We start from the raw sequence: 20,553 nt of genomic DNA, 5'->3' as shown, positions 1-20,553 counted from the left end.
CTTTTACAGAGCGGGGGCGAGGGCAGGGTTCAGAGGTGTCGCTTGTGTTGTTGTTAAAATTGTTGGGGAGGTTTTTTTTATCTTTTCTCGAAAACCAGAATTTCCTTCACGTTTTTTCCCGTGCCCGGAGCGGGGCTGCAGCGGGATATGCAGGAGCCCTGTGCCCTGCTGGGACCGGGATGCGGCTGAGCGGGGCAGGGATGCGAGGGGCGGTGGCGGTGACAGAGCACGGGCTGGCCTCAGTCACACCGCCAGCAGCTTCTCCTTCCCCGCTCTGCTCCCCACGGGAGCTGCAGCAGGCAGAGGAGACCTGGAGCCTTGGCAATATTTGGGTTTATTTCTGCCAGAGCCAGCCAAGCCGGTGGGAGCGCTGTGTGCCAGCTCCTCCTGTGTCCGGTTGTTTCCTGAGCCAAAATCCTTTCGGTGAGCCTGGACCCCCTCGGCCCTGGCAGGTGGGGAGGAGACCATGGCCAGGGTGCGATGGTGCTGGTGCCAGCCATGCTCTGGGATGTGGCATCACCTGCTGACACCAACTGACTGATTTAAAAGCAGTTTTTAGAAGAAAGAATGAGAAAAGAGCGGGGTTTGGAGCGTGGGGTGGAGGTGGAAATACCCCAAGCGGTGCCCGTGGGTGTGGGGTGCTGCAGTAGGGGGTCCTGATGGGAGAGACCCGTGAGCTGGTGACAGTCCTTCCCCATGGCACACAGACCTGTGTCCCCCTGAGAAATGTCCCTTGGCTGCCCTTTTGGAGTTTGGGTTATGCCTTGATGTGCCTGGAGGGATCCCTGCATGGACAGGGGTTCTGAGGCTGCACCCCGTGTGCTGAGAGAGGCCTTGTGCTCGGCTGCACATCCAGGACTCTTTGGGGTTAAACTCCTGAATTTTGCAGATCTTTCTGATGTGGGATGGGATTTCAGGAGTTTAGCAAGGAGCACATGCAGGCACCTGTACTTCCCCAGGGCAGCAGGGACCAGTTGATAAACCAAAGCTGAGTCTGGTGGGGAAGGAGGAAGGATCTTGTGCTGAGCTGGGAAATACTTGGGGTCATTTTTGTATTGCAAAAGGGAAGAAGAGAGCCCTAAAGTAACCATTTATGCCTCTGCTGGGAATTCAATGCCTGTTCCTTCCTGCAAGGGCTCGTGCCCATGCCAGAGCTGTGGCAGTGGCCAATGGCTGGGTGTGACAGCCGTGGTTTGGGCTCCCTGTCCCTGGGGACATGTAGGGCTCCCACCAAAGCTGCTGGAGCCTGAGCATTCTTCAGCCAGGAACAGGGTGGGTTTGTGATTCTGTACAACATGGAAAAACCTGCAGCAAGACCACAAGGGAATTCTGCTCCATGGGTTCCTCTGGTAACACACGTGTTTATGCTAAATAAATGCATAAAAGTAGGAGGGCATTCCCTTGTGTATTAAGGAAATAACTGTTCTTTAGTGCCTGGATTTAGCAGTAGGAGCTGAGGGTTGTTCCTCTTCCTAGTGGGAAGCAGGAGAGCAGCTGCAGCAGGTCACATCCATGGGAGATACAAATGCTCCAATGGGTGATTGGAGCTGAGAGCTCCTTGCAGAGCCTCTGCTGCTGGTTCTGTTTTTTTAGCCGAACTGTTGGTGTTTTCCTTTGACTTGGCCTTCCTTGGCCTTTGGTGGTGGCTGGTGTTGGGTCTCGTGCAGTACTCCGGATGCTGACCTCAGTCCATGCTGGGTTTAACACTCTTCAGGTGGTAAAACTGGAAAAGTGAAAAACTTTTGCTGTTGTCCATGTAAAGAAAAGTGAGATGTGATGGCTCCTCACTGGGAGAGGCAGCCTGGCTGGTACCTGTGGTGGGTGATGGATGCCAAAGCTCTGGCACCGCTGGCTGCCCTCGGAGTGACGGCGTCCGTTTGTCCAAACAAAGTGCGTGTGAGATCCTTGGGATGGCCAACAGGAAAAGGGAGCAATTTTAGAAAGGGTGGATTACAGGATGGGCAAGACAGATTAATTTTCTTCAGCATCCGAGTAGCTGTTTTTATCTGGCTCCTTGTGGATGCCTCGAGACTGTTCTAGGCCACGTTGGACGGAGCTTGGAGCAACCTGTGGTAGTAGAAGGTGTCCCTGCCCATGGCAGAGGGCCAGAATGAGATAATCTCTAAGGTCCCTTCCAACCCAAACTATTCTGGGATTCTCTTCTGGATTTTTCTTTCTGGCTTCAGCGAACACCAAAGAGAAGGAAGAAACTTCACCCCAAGCCTGGATCTGACAGAGGTGGTTGGTGGCTGTGCTGGTGCTGATAGACCTTCTTGGGGTGGTGCACAGGGTGGGCTGGAGCCAGGGACTCTCTCTGCTCTGAACTTCCTTTGCCATTGCCTTTTCAGAGACGGAACCCCAGGTTCCCTCCATGCTGGGCTTGTTCTCAGACATGGTGGGCTGCTACTATGTGCTCCCAGCACAGTGGGACAAGCCTGCCCTCTCTGTTGTTCCTCTGGGGTCAGAGCAGCTGCAGAAATGCAGGTGGGGGAGGCAAGGACGGATCAGGGTCCTCACCTTCCTGGCCCTTTGTTTCTGTTCTTCTCTTTTTCCATCCCTTGCTCCCCCCAGACATCTGCTCTGCAGCTGCAGCCTGAGCAGTGGGACGTGCAACCCCCGAGCTGCCGCAGAGCTCCTGCTCCCGAGTGCTCTGGAGCTCCTGGGAGGTGGTGTCCTGTAGGCTCAAGGCTCTGAGAAGCTACAAGACTCTGAGAAGCTGCCTGGAGGAGCAGGAATCTGTAATGTGCTGTAGGACACTCCCAAGGCCATCACAGCAGTGCCAGAGGACACCGACTTGGTCTCTGTCACCCCACTGTGTCCTGCTACCAATGTCCATCAGATGGTCTGTCCCAGAGCACTCAGTCCTTCTGGTGCATCCCATGACCCTGAGCGTGGCTGTCCCCTGTTCAGCCCTGCCCTGTGGGGACTGTGAAGATGTTTTGGTGTGAAGAAGGGACTTGGGTTCGTGGTGGCCTTGGCAGTGCTGGACTCGATGACTTAAACAACTTTCCCAGCTTAAACCATTCCATGACTCCTTAATCCTACGTGTCATTTCTTGTGGCTAATATGTCTGCTTCAGTGCTTCCTTCTCATCTTTATTAAGGACAGCACTGGCTGCAAACCTGAATTTAGGTTGTTCTGAGTGATGTTTGAGAAAGCAGAAGTGTTCTCTGAGCAGGCTGGGCCCCTCTCCCAGGTGCCTCCTTTGGGTGGACGGGTGCTGCAGCGTCACCGCAGTTTCGTGGTGCCCGCGGTCCTGCGTGGTGCAGCACAAAGCTCTGCACACTGTGGGCGTGAAGGGCTGCTTGAGGCTTTAGAACAGAGTAAACCAGGCCTGAGGCTGCTGTTGGGTTCGTTTGAGGGAAGGAAATGAGAGCTACCACATTTGGCTGATAAGGGTGGTCACACACAGCCCTGGAGCCCAGCGGAGGGATGAGTGGGCAGAGATAAGGCGGGGGGTGCTCTGGGGGGCTCTGATGGTGCTGCTGGGGGTTTCTGTGCCCAGCCTGCAGGGATTATGATCCACATCTGATCCAGACACCCAACAGCCACAGTCTCCCTGCCCTGTGGTGGCCAGAGGGGTTCCTGTCTGGGTTGTACCAGCCAGTACTCACAGACACCATCCAGCAATTCCCATACAACCTCTAGGATCATTCTTACCCCTGGATGTCCCTCGTGTTCGTGTTCCCAGCAGCTATCTGGGGGTGGCAGAGGGCTCTGCTGCCATCCTCCCTGCCAGGTGCCATCCCCAGGGAGCGATGCCCTTGGAGCAGACATTTCAGGGCTGGAGGTGAAGGAGGCATTTGAGCAATTCCTGATTGGTGACATAGCAAGGAGCAGTTCCCAAAGCTTGTGGGACCTATTTACTGTGTGAAGGTTAATTATGGAAACGCGCCGTGTCTGGGAGAACATCCAAGAGCATTCTTCGTTCCTATTCATGTGCCCTGTCCATGTCTGTGCTGGCAGCTCCAAAATCTCTGCACTTTGCTGAGTGGAGCTGGCAGCTTGGCAGCTGGAAGCAGGAGGTGCTCGTGGCTGGCAGATGCCTGTGGCTGTGTGGAGCTCTGTGTGCCCCCTGCCCCAAGAGCCCAGCTGGGTGGGCAGTGAGTTCCAGTTGTCCCAGTGCTGGGAGGGCACCATGGGGGCTTCCTCCAAACCCCCCTGGGAGGGTCTGGGATTGGCCCTTGGCTGCTGTGGGAGGGATGCCTTGCTCAGGAAGGCAGCTTTGATTTCTCCAGGCAGAGTCAGTCCCTCTGTCCCTGGTACCTTTGGCATGAGTAGGATTCACCTTTCCCATGGGCCCCCCCATTCCGATCCTCATGTTCTCAAGCAGTGAAGGCACATCACCCTGGTTCAGGAGAGGTGTTGGAACTTTCTGTCATTCCTGTAAAAAGCAGGCAAGAAACTTCTGCTTATAGCTGGGAAGGAAAGTCCCTCTTGTAGGCAGTTTTACTTTCAGACAGGATGGAAAGAAATCACACCAACACGAAAGGAAAAACAGCAATTTTCTCCCCTTGGTGCTGGGGCTGAAGTTTCCCCCGCAGTGCCAGGCAGCTGCTTCCAGCTTTCCATGAGGTAACGTGTGAGCGATTTTGTGGTGGAGTTTTCTCCTCACACAATAATTGGCTGTGTGGGATGTTTTATGGGGATTTGGAACCTTGCTGTGGGAAGCTGAGAGCCTGGCCTGGGACTTCTTGTCAGTTTTGATTGTTAAAGTGAAAGTGCAGAGCTGGGGTTCTGGGAAGTGGCTTTCCTGCCTGTAATTCTGCTGGCCTCCAGTGTTTTCCAGGTTGCTTATTTTAGAGCTTTTATGGAATGTTCTGGGCTTTCCCCTTTTTTTCCCTGGTTCACGCCTGTTCAAGAGTGGATGGATGGAGCACCAAAGCACTTGAGAGAGACCTATCAGGCTGCAGACACCCACAGCCAGGAGCCATTCCTGCTGGAGTCACCAGTGGTTATCCCAGGAAAATGCCACAGTGGAGTGACTGCAAGAAGGAGACTGGGGAACTTTGTCCTTTTTTCTCCACTTCAGTGTTGGTTTTCATCCTTTTCTTCTGGAACAATGGGAACATCTTCTCTTCCTTCGTTTTTGATTTCCACCCCTTCCTAGGGGTGTTAGGAAGTCAGGCTGGGGGGGCTGGACCCACTTGGGGAATTTCTGATGGACCTGCAGTCAGGAAGCTGGTGGGATTTATACCCTTGTTTCTCAGGGATGCATGGACTCTGACTGTACTCTCTGCCGCTCCTCCTGCTATACAACTGGAGTTGGATGATTTCTGCTCCATTTAAAACACAGATCTCAAAGATATTGAGTTGCTATAAGCTCCTGGAAATTGTTTTCTGACCAGTGGAGGCACAGAGACCTTCTTTGTGCCCTGCTGAGGGTGGGTGTAGTGTTTGATGAGCCTGCATTAGGAATCAGAGAATCCTGGCATCTGGAGATGTTGGGACTCCATCTCTGTCACTGCTGCCTGGGGCTCGGGCTGAGCTGGGTGGAGGGTGGAGGGTCTCTGGGTAGCAATCCCTGGGCTCAGGTTGGATTCCCAGTGGAGGCTGCAGCCAGGGATGTGTGCTGGGCTCAGGTCCCATCACCCTTCCCGACAGTGAGGCTCCTGAGAGGTGATAGGGAGGGCTGGGAACACGGCTGGAATGGGTGACCCTGTGCCCAGCGTCCGGCCATGCCCCACGGCAGGAGTGTTTGCCTGCCCGGCCTTTCCTGCACTTCCCTGGGAAAGCACGTCCATGGGAAGGGCGGGAAGAGGAGGAAGCTGCTGGCTCCCTCTGGGACAGGACACTTGGAAACCTTTTCTGTGACAGCACTCCTACATCAGGAGGGCTCAGCCTGGGCTGGTCAAACATCCCCCTGCTCTAGGGGACTTCTCCCTGTTGGAGGTGCTCTGGGGGGAGGCAGGACTTGCCACAGCAGGCAGAGCCTGGGACCTGGCTGCTGGAGAGGAGAGGAGAGGTGGAGGTTTGGGGCCCTGGCCCCCTGCCAGCCCGTGTGTGGGGAGGCGGCAGAGGGAAGGAAATGTCGTGCTCTGACTCCGCATTTCCACCACGATGATGGGAGGCTGAGCCCAGTCCTGCACAGAGAGAGCATCCTGCTGCAGCCCTGGGCTCTGGCTGCTCCTGGCCTGCTGGGGTGGCTGTGGTCACACTGGGTGTCCCCAGGCTCCGGCGTGGCCCCAGTCGGTGCCCGGCCATGCTCTGGTACCAGCTGAGCCCCCCTGCGGGCAGGGGTAAGCTCAGCCACGGCCCTGCTCCTGCTTCCCTCTGCCAGACCCATCCCTGGGGCAGGATCCATGGCACAGGTGGGACATTGCTGGTTTTGCTCATGGCTTGGGGCACATGGAGCTGCAGTTGCTGGCTGGGATTGGCCCCATGGAATTCCCATTGGGAGCAGAGTCGGGCAGGAGTGGGAACTGGCAGGTCCCTTGGCAGGGGCTGTGGGAAGTGCCTGTCCCTGGGTCCTGTCCACTCCATGAGTGTGGGAGGGTTCTGCTTCCAGAGCTGGCAGGGCCAGAGAGCATTCCCAGGGACCACCAGTCTTGGTGTCCTTCTGCTGGACATATCCAGCAATGGGTGCCCTCTCCATGGGGTGTTGGGTTCTTTGGTTGGGTGTTGGGAGGGATGTGATGCTCCACATGGACCAGCTGACCTAGGATAGCTCCGGGGTTGAGTTCTCCACTGGGATTGCTGGGTCAGAGCCCTGTTGGGGGCAGGAGGGTTCAGCCCTGGGTTTTGGCAGGACTAATGGCATGGTTAATGACAGCTGTGTGGTTTGGACCCAGATCCTGATGCTCATTCCAAAACTTCTTCCCAAAACTTGCCAAGTATTTGGGTCCAGGGCTTTGGCTTAGTCCTGTCCTGAACTGAGCTGCTTATTCAGAGGTTTCTTTTTTTTGTGGTTTTTTTTTTTTTTTTTTGGTTTTTTTTTTTGTTTTTTTTTTGTTTTTTTTTTTTTTTTTTTTGTTCTGTAAGTTTGGAATTGGGATTGCAAACTGTAGCCAGAGCTCTGGGCTGAGGCAGTGAGCGGATGGGGATGGAATCAGGGTATTCCAGTGCTGGGTGGGTCTGGCCTCAGCCCTCTCTGTGCCGGGTGCTGCCTCCAGCAGGGACAGATCAGACCCTGAGGCTGCCAAGGCATTTTCTACCCTTGAGGTCAGATGTTGTCACCCTCAGCAGCAGAAATGTCATCGGGCCAATGGGTGCTGACACTTGGCAATGACTTGCTGTGGCTGCGGGAGCTCTGGGCTGTTTTCCCTCAGTTTCTCTAAACTGGAGGAATTTCCCAGGAAATACTGCTGGCTGCTGAATGGGCTCCTCTGGGCAATGGCTGATCCCTGTGTGAGGGGTGGGAACCAGCTGGGTGAGGGGTGAAGAACCCCATCAGGAATTTGGGACTGGGACAAACACCAGCTTGAAAGAAGAGGTGGGGAAGGCTGGGTGGTGGGAAGGAGCTGGGGAGGAAGGGCTCGTTTGCTCGGGGATGTTTGCAGAAGTGATCAACGCTGAGCTTTGACGAGCTCTGAACTGATGATTACAAAGAAAGATCGTCCTCTCCTGCCTGGCCAAGAACTGTGTTTGATTTGGGAGGGTTCAGAAACAAAACGTTTAATCAGAAGGTTAAAACTGCATCTTGTGACCCTGTCATTCAGGTGGCATCACTGTCACCTCCTGCTCTTTGCCCAGTGCTGGCAGAGAGCTGCAGCTAAGCTACGTCTGCCCAGGACCCTGCTGCTGGTGGGAGCCCTGGCTCTGCAGGCACACATCTCCACTGCTCTGTGCACATGGTACATGGGCTTGGGGTCAGGGCTCTGGGGGTGTGGGCTGTGTTCTCAGGGTGTTGCTGCTGCTGGCAGGATGCTCAGGCTGGTTCTTTGCTTTCTTACAGAAATCGAAGCCAAGAAAGCGTGTGACTGGCTGCGGGCAGCGGGGTTCCCCCAGTATGCCCAGCTGTACGAAGGTGAGAGCTGCCTCCTGCCACTGACCCTGCTCTCTATCTGCCCAGAGCCTCTATCTCATCCAGATTCCAGGGGGGGTGCAGGGACAGCGCCCACAGCTCCAGGGAGAGGAGGGGACAGAGGGGATTGTTCACTGATTATGTGATTATTGTTTGTTACACTTTGAGCCCTTGGCCACAGCCTGGAGAACCAGCCAGTTAACTTCTCTGCATTCCTGAACTTTTCCCCTTCAGGCAGGGCTCTGAGGAATCCTAGGGCGGCTGCTTTGGCCAAGGGCAGCCAGGCTTTGGAGAGCCATCAGCTCTCAAGTGGTTCAGGGAGTGTTTGCTGTGGGTGGGAGCATACGGGCAGCCAGTGTAGGTAATGTGGAGAGCGAGCATGTTGTCCCTCCTTCTGTCCCTCCCCACTCCCACAACCCCTGCCCTGCTCCAGCCAGTCCTTCCTGAGCACTCAGCCTGGAGCAGACCATGTCCCTGTGCCCCCCTGGGGCAGTGTTCCTACTCCCAGCTCCTGTGCCAGGCACCCAGGGCGGTGGCAGGGTGGCTGTGGTGGTGGTTCTTGCCTCAGGCTCAGCTGTGTGTACTCGGAAGCCGTGGGGGGATGCTGGTCCCAGCCGGTGCGAGGAGCGGCGGCTGCAGCCGGCCCCGTCCGGCCGGACAATAGCGGGAAGCAGGGCCCGGGCGGCCGCAGCCGTGGCCATTGTTCTCAATGGCCGGGCACTTCCCCCGCCCCCTGCAGCACCATCCCCGGTGATGGCTTTATGAGCAGCCTGTTTGCTGCCAGTGCCTATTTTGGGGGGCAGGCCCCACGTGCAAGGACAGGCCGGGTTCCTGCTGGGATACCCAGCCCCAGGTGCTGGCCCCAGACAGTGCTCACAGCTGGGCAGCGAGGAGCGGTGCTGGTGCTGCAGTCTGTGAATCAACCAACCCTTCTCCAGCCTCCATCCACAGAACTTCCCATATCCTCCAAGGGCTTCTCTCTGTTTCCATTCCCGTGGTGATCACACTCCATGGCTTCATGGACAGATGGATTGAGACCCTTGGGGCTGAAGGTCCAGGTCCCACATGCATGATCCCAGCAGAGCTGTGCACAGGGATGAGCAGGGAACAGAATGGAGGCCCTATCACCCTCACTTAACATACCTGGGAAGAGTCGTGCCCAGGGACCCTAGGCATGCACCACCTCCAGGTCATCTCCAGCCACTTTGGCCTCTCCTCCTCCTCCCATGCCCACTGCTGCCCTTTGTCCCTGATGGAGCAGCTGGCTTGGGATCTGCCACTGATGTCACTTCCTCCCCCAGAGTCATCATTCCCTCTTGACATCAGTGCTGTGAAGAAGGACCACAGCTTCCTGGACCAGGATTCCCTCAAATCCCTGTGCAGGTAATGCTCCCCCCACATGGAATCAGCAGGGGGATGTGGCACAAACAAGGACAGTGGCCCAGGCTGATGGGGTGGTGGGCTCAGGGGGTGCCTGATATGGTGGTGGGCTTAGTAGGGTGCCTGCCTTGACCTTGACTGGCCCAGAGCCTGCTCCAGCACTGTCACTCCCCCTGCAGTGAGAACTCAGTTGTTCAGATCAGGGAACATTGCTGGTGTTGGGTGGTTCCAGGGAAACAGGAGGTTTTTATGCTCCATGTTATGCTGGTCGTCCCAGTATCAGGCAACCCAGCCCAGCTGTGCATTTCCACCTGGGCACGGCGCTGCTGCATCTGCAGGTCTGGGAGCTGCCCAGGGCTGGTGTGCAGGGAGCAGCGTGGGGGGGACTCAGAGCAAGCCAGAGCTGGCACCCAGAGCGGGGCATTGACCAGTGGTCGGTCTGGATGGGTCATGTGTCACTCGGTGCTGTGGGTGACTCAGCCCTGCCTTGCCTCTTGGGACATGTCATCACACCCATGTTCCTGTGCTGGCTCCATGCCGTCCCTCCCACCCAGAACAGAGAAGAGGTGGGAACAGGGTCTGTTTCCTATTTGTTTCCCAGCAGAGAGGCTGCTGTGCTGGGCAGGAGGGGATCCCCGTGCCATTTCCTGGGTGCAGAGAGGCAGGAGGTGATGGGAGGTGGCTGCCTGTCCCTGCCTCTCGGAGCTTTCAGGTCCTTTATTCATTCCCTGTCTGGGGCACAGGAGCTTGTGAGGTGATTTTGCTTTTGTAGCCTGGAGCAGACCACACTGCCCATTTGCCACAGCAGCTGGCATGAGCATTGCCTTGACTTGGGCTACCATCTGCTGGCATTGTCCCCTTGTTAGTCAGGTGTCCCTCTGACTGTGGACTCAAAGCAGCGGGTGACAGGCACAGGCAAGGATCTAAGGCAGGAAAATCGAAAGAAGCCAAAGCCATCCCTGTGACCGCAGCAGGGTGGGGACAGGGGCTGGGACCAGGGTAAAGCCACTCTGTTTCTTGCAGGAGGCTGATGACCCTGAACACCTGTGCCTCCATGAAGCTGGATGTTCACTTTCAGCGTAAACAGGTAAGTCCTGGATGCTCAAGGCAGGTGATGGGCAGAGGGGTTCAGGGGATCATGTGCTCAATGGTGGGACAGTGTCCTGATGAGCTCTGGGACTATCCTGGGCACAGAGTGGCTCCTGGAGGCCTCCACTGCCAAAGGGGTCCCGAGTTGGTTTAAGAGGTGACCACGCTGCTCTCCTCCGCTGGTGGCCATGACCCTCTGAGGTGGGGTGATGTGCTGACCCTCCTCTGCTCCAACCCTGTTCTCAACTATCCACAGAATGAAGACTCTGAGGAGGAAGTCGACTTTGCCATCAGCACCCGGTGGTCCTACCAGAGGGACAGCAAAAGGTGGTCACGGGTGGGGTCCACCGATGTCGTGTCCCAGGGCTCAGAGGCCCTGAGCTGCACCATGCACCCGGTGTCCAGCCGCGAGAGCGTCCTCACAGACCTCAGCACCAACCCCGAGGCCACATCCCTGCACAGCACGGGCAGTGTGGGCAGCGTGGGTGGCACAGGTGGCACACTGGGCACTGCAGCCGTGCCATCCGAGCCCCCATCCCCCCTCCGTGCCGCTGCCACCGCCTCCAGCTGCAGCCAGAGTGAGGGTTCTGCACCAGAGCAGCCCTCAGGCCACGGAGAGGCCTCTAAGGAGAAACTGAAGAAACGACGGTCTCGAAGCTTCCTGAAGCGGATCGAGTCCCTGCGGAGGAAGGACAAGGAGAAACCCAGCCCAGACAGGAGGGTGGCTCTGCACAGCAGCGCCACTCTCCCGCCAGGATGGGGCCCTCTGAAGGGTGATGGGGACCTTGCAGCCACCAGGACCAACTCCTCTAAAAGAGGCACACCTGCCCCTTTCCACAGCAAAAAACACTTCTTCTCGGTATCATACAGGACTAACCGCTTGCTCGGCCCCGGGGGCACCAAGGGCAGCTCTGACCCCAAACGCGGTGGGGTTTATTTGGAGGATTACGACACAGACACGGCCACTGCTGCCGGCAGTGCCTGGGCTGCTGCCGAGTGCCAGCGCCGGGCTCGCCATGGCGATTGCCTGGTCTATATACCCTGTGACCACAAGCCCGGCACCTTCCCCAAATCCCTGTCCATCGAGAGCTTGTGTCCCCTGGCCGGCAGCTCCCTGACGCACTGGAGCGCAGGGAGCGCGGCCGTGGGGCTGGGCGGGGGCGGCAGCAGCAGCAGCGTGGAGGGCTCGTCCTCCCCGAGGGGCTTCGCCCGCCGGCGCCGGGGCTCCTGCAGCTCCCTGGGCAGCCGCGTCAGCGTCTACGACAACGTGCCGGACTTCGGCAGCAGCGAGGATTTCTGCAAGGACGGGGAGGTCAACTTCAAAAACCTCGACGATATCGTGCAGCAGGTATGGAGGCTGCAGCAGAAAGTGGAGCTCTGGTGTAAAGCTGTCTCGCCTGGCCTGGATGGAGAGGAAGGGGGCGACGAAGAGGAGGATGAGGAGGAGTCGGACTCGGGAGGGGAACCCTCCAACCTGCATTTCGAAGAACAGTCCATGTCGGATGTTGGCACGTCTGCCAGTGACTTTGATAGCACTGGGAACTCTCTCAACGAGGCTGAAGAAATTGAGACACGGGAGCGCCGGGATTCGGGGGTGGGAGCATCCCTCACAAGACCCTGCAGGTACCACAGAGCCCGAGGTGGTTTGGGTGGGAAGGGACCATAGAGACCATCTCGTTCCACCCGCTCCGTTATGGGCAGAGCCACTTTCCACTAGACCGTATTGCTCCAAACCCCGTCCAGCCTGGCCACTAACACTCCCAGGGACGGGGCTGCTGCAGCAGGGAGGGGTACACAGCCCGTGGGTCTGGGGAGCAGCGCCCGATCCCGTCCTCGGGGGCTGGATAATCGCCCCTTGCCAGAAGGCAGAAGCGGGCGGAGGGAGGGGAGTGCTGCCGGAGCCGCACGGTGCGGGCAGCGCAGCGCAGCGCGGCGCGCGGGTGCGCTCTGGTGGCCGCAGGACACCGCTGCCAGCACTTCAGCACTGCCACCGCTGCCGGCCCTGTCTGCCTGCACGGATCCGCGATTGAAAGGTTTTTATTAACTAATAACGAGTGTAAACGAAGGGGGGTATGGGCTTCCCCTGTGCCAGTATTCCCTGGGGTTCTCGCCAGGAGAGCTATGGCTGGTGCCGAGCTCTCTGGCTTTGCTCACCCAGTTTGGGTGTGCTGGAGGGTGATGTGGAGTAACCATGAAGGAATGGAGAGCAGTGGGGGTTTCCTTAGCTGGGAATGTCTCGTGTGTCCCCAGAAAACTGCGTTGGCACAGCTTCCAGAACTCGCACCGGCCCAGCCTGAACTCAGCCTCGCTGGAGATCAACCGGCAGTCATCGGCCCAGCTCAACCTGCTCCAGAAGTGCTCCCTGCTCCGGCTCACGGCCATCATGGAGAAGTACTCCGTGCCCCACAAGCAGGCGTGGACGTGGTGAGCTGGGGAAAGGGGGACCAGGATGGGGCCCACGGGCTGCAGCTCGTGCTGTGTCCCCAGCCTGGGCAGCTTCAGGGTGTGGAGGGAGAAAAGCTAAACCAAGGGCTGTCTGCTCTGGCAAGTGTGAGCCAGAGCTGAGCCCCAGGCTCCTGGCATCACCCTGGCTTTCAGGAGGGCTCCTGGTATCATCTGCCACTGTGGAGGCTGCAGGTGTTCATGGGGCATTAAAAATGCTGCAGCAACATAAGACAGTGGGACAATGGTTTCTTTTCATAGCCAAGTATCAAAATTATTTTAGCCTAATAAAAGCTGCTGCCATTCCTGCTGGGAAGCTGCCTTGCTTGTATTCCAAATACTGCAGACATGTGTTTATGTGTGTGTATTCCCAGGGTCCTGCTCCCTCTGTTCGGAGAGGTGCTGAAGGCACCTATCATTGCACTGATGTCTCTCTGTCCCACTCTGCAGGACTGTCCCCAAGTTCATGAAGCGCAGTAAAGTCCCTGACTACAGGGACAAGATGGTTTTTGGGGTGCCACCCATCGTCAACGTGCAGCGGACAGGGCAGCCCCTGCCCCAGAGCATCCAGCAGGCCATGCGCTACTTGCGCAGCCAGTGCCTGGACCAGGTGAGAATGTGGCTGCTGGGGAGCAGCACTGGGATTTGGGGGAAAAAACAGCTTTGGGGTTCTTTGTTTACCTCTTGTGGTGTGTGCTGAAGCAGGAGGGTACGATTGTCTGTCAGAACCCAGCAGCATCCCCTTGGCTGTCCCTCACGCAGTGTCTCCTCTGGGTTCAGGGACAATCCCTTTGGGGAGGGAGTCTTTGTCCCACAGGTGCCCACCCAGGCCAGTGCTCGCTCATCCCCGCTCTGCTCCGGCAGGTTGGCATTTTCCGCAAGTCTGGGGTGAAGTCCCGGATCCAGGCGCTCCGGCACATGAACGAGATCAGCCCCGACCACGTTGACTACTCAGGGCAGTCAGCGTACGACGTGGCCGACCTGCTGAAGCAATACTTCCGCGACCTGCCCGAGCCCATCTTCACCAGCAAGCTGACCGACACCTTCCTGCAGATCTACCAGTGTAAGGGCTGGGCTGGGGGTAGCTCGGGGTCTTTGGGGAGGAGGGGTCCCTCTGTTTGGATGGAGAGGATGGGTGGTGACCGTGGGGACGCCCTGCTGACGCTGCCCCGTGCCTGCAGTCGTGTCCAAGGAGCAGCGGCTGCAGGCGGTGCAGGCCGCCATCATCCTCATGCCAGACGAGAACCGGGAGGTGCTGCAGACCCTGCTCTACTTCCTGAGCGACATCGCCTCAGCTGAGGAGAACCAGATGACGGCTGGGAACCTGGCTGTGTGCCTGGCCCCCTCCATCTTCCACCTCAACGTGTCCAAGAAGGAAAGCACATCGCCCAGGTAAGGGCTGGCTGAGCCCCAGCTCCCCAGTTCTCCTTCCCTGCCTGCTGTGGGAGGGGCTGGCAGGGAATGGTGAGACACGGGGGAGCTGTTGGCTCTGCTCTGTGACACAAATGAGGGGGTGCCCGCCGGTGCCAGCACTACCTGATCTTCCACAGGGCCATACACAAGAAGGGCACCATGGGGAAGCCGGACCAGAAGGACCTCAATGAGAACATGGCTGCCACGCAGGGGCTCTCCCACATGATCAGCGATTGCAAGAAGCTCTTCCAGGTGGGTGGCAATGGTGTCCTAGCCCAGTGCTGCCCATGGGAGGTGTGATCTTGCTGGCAGGTGCTTGTCCTGGAGCACCTCATTGGGCAGCAGCCACCAGCCATTTGCCCTGGAGCCAAGCCCAGCTATGTCCTGGGGCAGGAGGTGGTGCAGGCTGTATGTCCACCCTCCCCACTCCCTGGGGACTGAGTTACAGTTCTCTGTGTGTCCAGAGCCACTCACAAAGTCCCCACGCATTCTCTCTGCCTCACTGAACAGCTGTGTGCTTTTGGCTTGCAGGTCTCCCATGACATCTTGCTGCAGCTGAGCAGCTCCTATATGGCTGCAGATGCTTATCCCCACCCCCTGGCTGACTTGGTGTGCCAGGGGGAAAGCAAGGATTTACACTCCTACTTTGAGCAGAGTGTCCAGAACCTGCTCAAAGAGTCATCAGAGAAATTCAAGGGATGGCTGAGTACGCCAGGGCCCCTGAACACGGAGCTGTCCTGCAAAAAGGTAAATTTGTGTGGAGGGGCTTGAGAACATGCAGGGAAATGTGTATGGGGTGACCTCTCCAGCAGCCAGAGCAGGTCCCACCCCATCCCTCACTAGCCAGCAGATGGGATTGTGCTGCTCTATGGCAGTGGGAGCCATCAGTGAAGCTGCTCAGGGATTAGCACTGGGAGTCCTGTGGGACAGTCTGTGTGACCCTCCCCTTGTCCCCTCAGGTTGGGGACGGGCACCCTCTGCGCCTGTGGAAGGTGTCCACGGATGTCGAGGCCCCTCCTGCCACAGTGCTGCACCGGGTGCTGCGGGAGCGTCACCTGTGGGACGAGGACCTGCTGCAGAGCAGGGTGGTGGAGGCGCTGGACAAGGACATGGAGGTGTACCACTATGTGACAGACAGCATGGCCCCGCACCCGCGCAGGGACTGCATGGTGCTCCGGTGAGAGGGGCTTGGGCTCAGTGGGGCACATCTCCTCTGTTGTATTGCACTAAATAGTTTATTTAGTTGTTGTTTTGCACTGAGTGGTCCTTATATTGCACTGAATAGTTGATGTTATATCACGTGGTTTGTTCTTCCCTCCATCACATGGTCTTTCTCTCACCCACCCCAGTACCCCCCGGTGGTCTCTTCCTGGGTTACCCCTCCCCTTGCTACTCCTGACTGGTATCCCATTGGTTGTGGTCCTCCTCCTCCTCTGCTCCCCACTTCCCCAGGTTATAAAAGTCTCCTGCCATCAGGCCATGCCCTCTTTCTCACCTGGGGAGTCACCAGAGTCTGAGGTGTCTCCTAGCAAGACAGTAAACAGAGGACATATGTCCCCATGTGGAAAAGAGCACTTTTGGTCTTTCGTTTTTGTCTATGTAAGACCGTGTAGGTTGGGGTCAGTAGCTAGCCAGAGTGGACCCAAACAGCCCACCGAGACAGGGTCCTACACCCCTCTGCTCCAGCCCCATCTCCTCCTCCTTTCCCGGGCTCTGTGGGGCTCCCACTGTCTGATCCCGTGGTGGGCACGCAGTGACCGCTGCTCTGTCGCAGGCGCTGGCGCACGGACCTGCCGCGGGGAGCCTGCCTGCTCAGCTCCCTCTCGGTGGAGCACGACAAGGTGCCAGTGGAGGGAGGTGTCAAGGCCATCGTGCTGACGTCCCAGTACCTCATCGAGCCTGGCGCCATGGGCCGCTCCCGGGTGACCCACATCTGCAGGGCTGACCTCAGGTAACGGGACCCTCCGGGGAGGGCGTGGAGCAGCAGGATGTACTGCTCCATGATATTGCCAGGGTCTCTACTGCCCACTGACCTCCTCCTGCCTCTTCTCTTCTCCAGGGGTCGGTCTCCCGAGTGGTATAACAGGGTCTTTGGCCACCTCTGTGCCATGGAGCTGGCGAGGATCCGAGACTCTTTCCCAGCCCTGAGTCCCATTGGCCCCGAGACAAAGATTTGAGGCACCAGGAAGATGCTCTGTCCTTTCAGATGTGGACTTGCCATAGGATCCAGACTGGGGCTCTCAGCAGGAAGCACGGTGTGGTGCAGTGCCCGTGGAGGGGGAGACAGAGGCACATATTTATAAACGTCCTTTCACCCTGGGCTGGGCAGTCCCGTGCCACAGCCCAGGTGCTGTGGGGCAGGGTGGCCACTGAGGGGAAGCTGTGGTGTCCCGCAGGAGAAGTGGGGGAGCAGAGGGAAAGAGTGGCCATGGGGTCACCCCTGAATGCAGCCTGTGGCAGGAGGTGGGGCCCCCACACAAGCCAGGAGCAACAGCAGGGGTGAAGGAGCGTGGAGTGAGGCAGGAGGAGCGAGTGGGGAAAATGGGGCCGTGTCCGCAGGTCGCAGTGCAGGGGTGGGAAGTGGAGGGTGGGCAGCGAGGGGGAGACTGTGTGTGTGGTGTCCATGGGGACAGCCAGGGAGTCACTGTGTGGTACTGGAAGAGGCTGCTGTTCTGGGAGGAGGGGGCTGCCTATAGATAGATACATAGGTGTCAGCCCCTGTTGAGGGGCAGATGGAACCTGTTGCAGCATTGGTGCTGAATGCATGGAAGAAGCAGTCCTGTACTCCCGTGCCTTGCTCTTCCTTGGCTAAAAGCCCTCTCTCTGCACTGGGTGTCACTGAGAAGAGGGGTGGATGGACCATGTTCCAAGCCAAGGACGTTCTCAACCAGCCAACCAGTTACTTGCATGGGGCAAACACAGCTGGAGCCCTGGAGCAGCTGTGCCTGGGTGGGACGGGGCAATGCCTGGAAAGAGGCATTGAGGTGGGGAGAGACTCCCCAGACCAGCTCCCCCTTTGTGCTGCCCTCAGTGTTGAAGGCTGTACCCAGAGAGGGAGGAGGGATGGCAGGAGGGGCAGTTGTTTGGGAGTCACCCCTCTTTAGGCAGCTACACATGGCCCATGCCCACCTACTCCCTGCAGAGACATTTGTTCCCCTTTCCACCCCTTCTTTCCCTTCATGAAGGAACTGTTCACTGGAGCTGTCAGAACCCAGGAGATGACCTGGTTTCTCCATTCAGGCAGGGACCCAAATTCCCAGACATCGTTCCAACTGGAAGGCAACACGACCCATGAGCTGGTGACCCCCAGTGTCAGTTTGGCCATAACTGTCTGTCTTTTGGTAAAAAGAAAAGCACAAGTCAGCCTCGAGTCTGTGTTTTTATATATATGTATTTTATATATATATATAAAAAATATAACTAACATGTGGGGGAGTGAATTTTCTCCTGATATTTTTTTAAAGTGTTTATTTTTTTTCTATCTATAAATAGTTGTACAGGTGGAATATTAATATATAACTCTGGTGTCAGAGCTCAGCACCAGGCGACGCTCACTTAGAGCTGGTATTTTGTATTTAAGGGACTTTTATTTTGTATCATATGAAAGTGCAGCTGTTGTTTGACTTGGATTGGGGCTGCTCTTCCCATCCGTGCAATTAATAAAGTACTAACAAGTCTGCTGGCTGATGAGGAAAACTCCATGTTCAGGGCTTCTCCAGCACTGGAACAGCCCAGTGCTGAGCAATGTGTGGCCTTGGGGCAGCCCCTGCGTGGGTGAAGAGACTCAAACCCAGCATTTTCCACATCCAGCTGTGCTCCAGGACCTTGCCAGGGTTTGGGGCTCTCCTGGCATTGCCACCTGCAGCAGGGAGAGCCCCTTGAGGAGCATCCAGCATCGGTGATGCTGATGAAGAACCACATTGTGCTGTTGAAGTCCCTGGAGCAGGCACCTTTGGCTGCTGCTTTGGAAGTAGTGATGGGAAGGGGGTGGAACATGCCGGACTGGATGAAAATGATGGTGATGAAGGCTGCAAGGTTAAAGCTTGGAGAGGAAGAAGTCCTTCTCTGAGCTTGGGATTGGCAGCAGCAGGACTGCTCTGGCTTATAGCCAGAGCTGATGGGCAGAGATATTGGAGCAGCCCTGGCTCATCCCAAAATCACCCATGGACAGGGCTCCAGCACTGGGATGGAGAGGGTGCCCTTCCCACTCTGGGATGGAGGCCAAGCTAGCATCTCTTCTTCCAGGGTCCCAGAAGGATGGCAGCACTTCACAGGCCCACCCAGGCATCCACTGCTGGAGGGGTGTGAGCTCTCACGGACCCCCCACTCCCACAGGGACCCCTGTCCTGCCTCACATTGTCCCCATCCCCGGGTCCCAAGTCCCCAGTGGCTTGAATGAAGCGGTTCCCCATCCCCTGCACAATGCTGTGCTGGGTGCAAACACTAAATAACACCCCAAAGCCTCTGCAAAGCTGGCTGGAGCCATCCCAGGGCTTTTGGGCAAACCCCAGCCATGCTTCCAAGTCCAACTCCCCTCACTGCCATCATCTGATCAGTCCAAAACTGTTTTCCTCCAACCCCTGCTTTGCAGACACTAACATGTAAAACCAATTTCTTACTGAAATTTTTATTAACAGAGATTTATGTTTTCTACCTGCACATTATTACAGATTAATCTTTTCAAACCTTATAAAAGCCAATCCCTACAACTTAACAAACCCCTGCATTGGGAAATGATTGCAGAGCAGCAATGCCAGGCTCAGTTTGGCTTAATTAGAGATAAAAGGAGAGGAAATCATTCCTTATTAGCCAGTCAGGTAGAAGCTGCACTGTATTTAGAGTGCAAACAGCCCAATTACAGGGAGGAACATGCACAGTTGTCTTTCATTACAGGTACTTGAAAATGTGCATCTGGGGGAAATTAATAATGATTCTCGCCTTCCAAAGAGAAGCTGCAGCCATCCCAGCTGGCTGTGTGGGCCAGCCCCAGCACAGGAGTGATGCTTGTCCAGCCTGACCATTTGCCCATCCCTGGGATCCTTGGGCTGTTACCTCAGCCCTGGCAGAAGGATCTTTAAAGGCATTGCCCAGCCACAGCTCTCAGTGCACAGGTAGCACCTGGTGGTGGAGCCTACCTGCCTCACCCCCCACCTACACAGCACCCACTTTCCCCACCCACCCCCACCTACCCTTCTCAAATTCACCTCACTTTGTACCACACCCGTGCCAGGACAGGGCACCTGTGGCTCTGCAACTTCTCTGTCTTATGGGCAGAATGCTCCCCTTGCCTTAGATCAGCTCCAGCCAGGAGAGATCCTCTTGTCCCAGGGGATTTAAACAGTATCTTCATGCTGGGGGGCTTCCAGTGGACTGCAATAACTTTCTCAGGGTCTAGGAGTGAACTGGTTTCTCTTCCTGCACTCAGATTGGGCTTTTTAACCCCAGGCAGTAGCTCAGCACCACAGCCACTTCCTTCCACCACTCTCCATATGGGGATAATAATGGGAAAGAAAAGGGAAACTTTGTAGGTTGAGATAAGAACAGCTTAGTAATTAATAAAAAAAAATTAATGCTAATGAAGAGAGAGAAATAAAACTAGGAGAAACAAGTTATGCCCAGTCCAGTCACCCAACCCCTGCTGTCACAGCATCTTTACACTCTGGTCGTATTTCTCAACATGAGCTTTGTTAGTGGTCCAAGAATTTCCCACCCTTTGGCAGCAGTCCTGGTCCAGCTCCTGGGATTGCATCTCCTCCCAAGCCTGGGATGATGTAGGGCTGTTGGACAACTCCCACCTGGGTTCAGCCTCTGGGTCGTGCAGCACTGCAAATATTACAATACAGATCCTGAGGGGCTTGGGGAAGGCTTGTGCAACCTCATGGCGTAGATTTATATCCTGGGATTGTAAAGGTGTGACCTCCATGGCAGAGCTCTGTAGTCATGTCCCAAGCAGTGCAGCACAGCCACGCAGGCCCCTTCCCACCAGGATAACTTTGTGTTTGAGCAAACCAAGCCAGCTTTTCCTTTTGCTTTGCTTGCCACGGGGATGAGCCCTCAGTTCTCACTCAGGCCTGGCTTTTCTGGAGTTTTTTCCCTGTCTCTGGATGAAAACCACACCACCTGCCTGGCCTGGCAGTCACACAAACAGGCACTCTGATTTCAGCATTCCTGCAAAACGGACATTGTCTGGTCATGGACGAGATGGGAATTTGGACATCCTCCCTGCCTGACTCCACTGCAGAGATTTGGGACAAAACCATTCATCT

At 56.6% G+C, this 20,553-nt stretch overlaps 1 protein-coding gene across 5 annotated transcripts in view; it reads left to right on the top strand.

Moving 5' to 3' along the window:
* Window positions 1–17,969, top strand: part of STARD8 (StAR related lipid transfer domain containing 8) — a 41,802-nt gene extending 23,833 nt beyond the window's left edge. For 4 of the 5 annotated variants that reach the window (XM_018914405.3, XM_030228970.2, XM_009090405.4 and 1 more), the window contains 13 exons: window positions 7,895–7,966; window positions 9,265–9,346; window positions 10,367–10,430; window positions 10,689–12,055; window positions 12,683–12,856; window positions 13,325–13,484; window positions 13,739–13,937; window positions 14,056–14,266; window positions 14,425–14,539; window positions 14,819–15,034; window positions 15,247–15,464; window positions 16,062–16,238; window positions 16,347–17,969. In XM_018914405.3, the coding sequence (XP_018769950.1) occupies window positions 7,895–7,966; window positions 9,265–9,346; window positions 10,367–10,430; window positions 10,689–12,055; window positions 12,683–12,856; window positions 13,325–13,484; window positions 13,739–13,937; window positions 14,056–14,266; window positions 14,425–14,539; window positions 14,819–15,034; window positions 15,247–15,464; window positions 16,062–16,238; window positions 16,347–16,464 (3,173 nt within the window). In that variant the 3' untranslated portion in view covers window positions 16,465–17,969. Of the gene's footprint in view, window positions 1–6,100; window positions 6,312–7,894; window positions 7,967–9,264; window positions 9,347–10,366; window positions 10,431–10,688; window positions 12,056–12,682; window positions 12,857–13,324; window positions 13,485–13,738; window positions 13,938–14,055; window positions 14,267–14,424; window positions 14,540–14,818; window positions 15,035–15,246; window positions 15,465–16,061; window positions 16,239–16,346 lie in introns of those variants that run through there. The other variant, XM_018914404.3, reaches the window with a different exon arrangement.
* The last annotated feature ends 2,584 nt before the right edge of the window (window positions 17,970–20,553 follow it).

Source organism: Serinus canaria, chromosome 4A (assembly GCF_022539315.1).
Source record: "Serinus canaria isolate serCan28SL12 chromosome 4A, serCan2020, whole genome shotgun sequence".
Lineage (NCBI taxonomy): Eukaryota > Metazoa > Chordata > Aves > Passeriformes > Fringillidae > Serinus > Serinus canaria.
The sequence above is the reverse complement of the archived record's forward strand: the minus strand, read 5'-3'. Positions and strand labels throughout refer to the sequence as shown.